We start from the raw sequence: 3,535 nt of genomic DNA, 5'->3' as shown, positions 1-3,535 counted from the left end.
ATGAAGATGCGATTTAAAAGCTGTTTTTTCTTCCTAGTTATGATGTATTCCGGCAAACTCTTTGCAGAAGGTAAATACAGTGAATTCTATTGTTAATAAATGTACATTGAGTCTAGAACATGCAGTCTAAGGTAGCTTAAGTCTTTCATATCTTTACCAAGAGTAAATGCTGCTTTTTAAATATAACTTTGTTGTGAGATGGCTGATGATTGTGATTCAATTGTCTCTGTAGCTCAGGGCTACAGATTCATATCTAAGCTTCAAAGCTGTAATATTGGAAGGTTCAGACTTTTATTCAGAAAAAGTTTCTTTTGAAATGTATTTGAGTCACTTATAGAAATTGAATTTTTGTACTATTAAAATATTTTATATATTGAAGTGTCTTGGTGATTGAAGTGTTTTGGCTTACCACAAAGCAAAAGAGTGGAAGTTAAATGGAACCTGCAGAAGCTAGTCTGGGGTGGTTCCATGTTTCCTATCCCTATTTTCAGTATTGCTTTAAAATTCCTGGGTTTATATAGTTTACACAGCACTTGAACTGCAAGTTCACAAAGCTGTGGACTGTATATGAGGGTACACCTCCATTAATTGAAAAGGTGTCTCTTTTTTTGCATTTCATTTTGTATCTGCTAATGTATATTTAACTCCAACATATTTGTTGCAACAATCTGTCCTTACTAGAGATTTTTCCTTATGCAAAGCCATTGAAATTACACTGATACCCTTTGGAAAGACAAACAAAAGGTATGTAGGTAGCAACTGTTTCTGTCTTTTAATTACTTAGAAATCTTACCCTCAGTTGTTTTTTTGTGTGTGTGGTTTTTGGTTGTGTTTTTTTTTTTTTTTTTTTAATTTTAATTTAGATATGATACAGTGCCTGTGTGAAGAAGGGAATTATTAAAAAAAATTGTTGTGGCACTTTCTATTTAGTAAAAATACTAAATTTGCAGAAAATTCTAGTAAATGCAGTAATTTCTAGTGATGTTATTGAGTGAAGGAGCAATAGTTTGTTATTTTGGTTCTAATATCTGTAGGGTGAATGCAGCTGTACCAACTTGTGGGAAAATTCTGCCCAATTATAATGAGATTCATAGGTGGTGATTCAGTTTTTAAAACTTGATTCCTCAGGTTACGTTGCCTTGTAATGCCATGGAGAGAATTTGAGACCCAAATGATAATTTTATAAGAAATCCAAACAAGTATTGCTTTTTTTTTTTAATAACTTAATGTCATATTCAGTACAACTTCTTTTCAAGGTTTTATCTTATTACCGTTTTTTTAGATTGCTGTTCTGCTTGTTTTTTCCTTAACCTCCATTTTCTTTTCTATTCACTCTGCTCTTAAATTCCCTTTCTTCAGCAAGTTTAACTCCTGTATTGCCTCCTGGCAGTTTGTTATACTGTTCTGATAACGTCTGCTGAATTGAGGAGCTATGGCATAGCTAATCTTGACACTGTTGCTGCTGGATTTTAGAGCAGGTATCAGTATGTTTATGCAGCAAAGGGTGCTCATGCTTACATCTTCTGGGCTAAATAAAGAGTCAAATAAATGTGTCCTGCATCAGTTTTGCCCAGTTCACATTAGAAAGTTTCATTCTACAGCTGATATTCCTGTGAACCTAAAGAACAAAAGCTGATATAATTGTAATATATCTTAATTTCAGTGAGTCTTTTAAGACCCTTCATGCTTATAAGTATTCAGAATTTCATTCACCTTGTTTGGAAGCCTGAATCAATCCAACTGATACTAAATAATTAATATTAAAAAAGTTCATATCTGGGCTGAGATTTTTAGTGAGAAATATATTTATCTTTTTGCAGATAAACCTTGTGATTTGCCACACATAGAAAATGGAAAGATTGCCCAGTACTATTATAATTTCAAAAGTTACTATTTCCCTATGCATAAGGCAAAAAAACTTTCCTATTCTTGTATGGTTGGTTATACAACTGAAACTGGGAATCAAGATGGAAGAATGACTTGTACAGCAAAAGGATGGTCTCCAGTGCCACAATGCTACAGTGAGTTAGCTTTATTAATATCATCGCTTCTAGCAGGAAACTTTTCTAGCTGGATTTCCTTGAACATACAGGAGCAGAAGCTGCATAACAGGTGGGATAAAATGTATAAGTTAGGACAACAAGGTGAAATCAATCCTTTATGTATACAAACTACATATGTTTATATATGGAATGTTTTACAATAATAAATATTTTAAGGGCTTTTACCATATATGTTTTTATAAGAATGCCAAGAATGCTGCCCAGTTTCCTTATTTTGGGAAAACTAATAGATAGTTTCCCCTCAGATGTATATCCTCTAGAGCCTCCCTAGCTCGAGATTCCTTGGTGGTTGTGTTCCATGTTATTACCATCAGTTTCATGTATTGTTTGATGATTGTGGTAGAGTTTCTTCAATAGGTCAAGAAAACAAGATTAGATCAGGATAGCTAAAAACCCCCTTCTCTTGCTTATCAGAGAACAAAAATATTGCATTAATTCTTTCTTTCTAACCAAGCTGTCTCCTTTCATTAGAAAAATGTAACAAACCTCTTCTGGAAAATGGCTGCTTTTATGGTACAGAAATGTACTTCAAAATACACGAGAAACTGCAATACAAATGTAATCCAGGCTACCACACTCCAAGCGGTGGTACTGAAGATACAGTACAATGTTGGCCAGAAGGATGGTCCTCCCAGCCAAGCTGTACTAAAAAATTTGGTAGGATTCTGCATTTTTCTCCTTTATAATCTGTTTTATATGTGTATGATTCTGCTGTCCTTGCTGTACCTGTAAGGCCAAACTGCCTATGTTAGGTTATCATCTGAGTACTCCTAAAGTAGGTTCTCAGCTGTACCTCATGGGAAGAAGTTGTCGGATTTCACATGCTGCTAGTTTTGTGAAAATGTGTAGATAAAATTACACGTAGAAGGAATCAGTATAGATGAAATTGCATTGTTTCAAATAAATCCATTGTCACCCAAACTTTCTTCCCAAATGACAACTGGAAAGCTTGTGTAAGCTACTGCATTCTTAATTATTCATTATTTGCAAAGAATTTTGCCTTGTATATGACCACTTTTAAGGTGTATGTGAGGAAAATTTTAGATTAATAACTTGAAATGAAAAGAGCAATTCATAGAATCATAGAACAGTTTGGGTTGGAAGGGACCTCTCAAGGTCATCTAGTCCAACCCCCCTGCCGTGGGCAGGGACATCTTCAACTAGATCAGGATGCTCAGAGCCCCATCCAACCTGGCCTGGAATGTTTCCAGGGATGGGGCATCCACCACCTCTCTGGGCAACCTGTGCCAGTGCTTCACCACCCCCAGCGTAAAAAATGTCTTCCTTATATCTAGTCTAAATCCCCCCCCCCTTTAGTTGGAAGCCATTCCCCCTTGTCCTGCTGCAACAGGCCCTGCTAAAAAGTCTGCCGACGTCTTTTTTATAAGCCCCCTTTAAGTACTGATAGGCCGCAAGAAGGTCTCCCCGAAGCCTTCTCTTCTCCAGGCTGAACAACCCCAACTCTCGCAGCT

At 36.0% G+C, this 3,535-nt stretch overlaps 1 protein-coding gene across 1 annotated transcript in view; it reads left to right on the top strand.

Moving 5' to 3' along the window:
- Positions 1 to 3,535, top strand: part of F13B (coagulation factor XIII B chain) — an 11,300-nt gene continuing 7,765 nt past the window's right edge. The window contains exons 1-3 of the mRNA XM_009283164.1: positions 1 to 70; positions 1,821 to 2,021; positions 2,535 to 2,720. Coding sequence (XP_009281439.1) covers positions 1 to 70; positions 1,821 to 2,021; positions 2,535 to 2,720 — 457 coding nt within the window. The remainder of the gene's footprint in view (positions 71 to 1,820; positions 2,022 to 2,534; positions 2,721 to 3,535) is intronic.

The sequence above is a fragment of the Aptenodytes forsteri genome, unplaced genomic scaffold (assembly GCF_000699145.1).
Source record: "Aptenodytes forsteri isolate BGI_AS27 unplaced genomic scaffold, ASM69914v1 Scaffold181, whole genome shotgun sequence".
Lineage (NCBI taxonomy): Eukaryota > Metazoa > Chordata > Aves > Sphenisciformes > Spheniscidae > Aptenodytes > Aptenodytes forsteri.
Note: the sequence above shows the minus strand (reverse complement) of the source record. Positions and strands in the feature narration are given on the sequence as shown.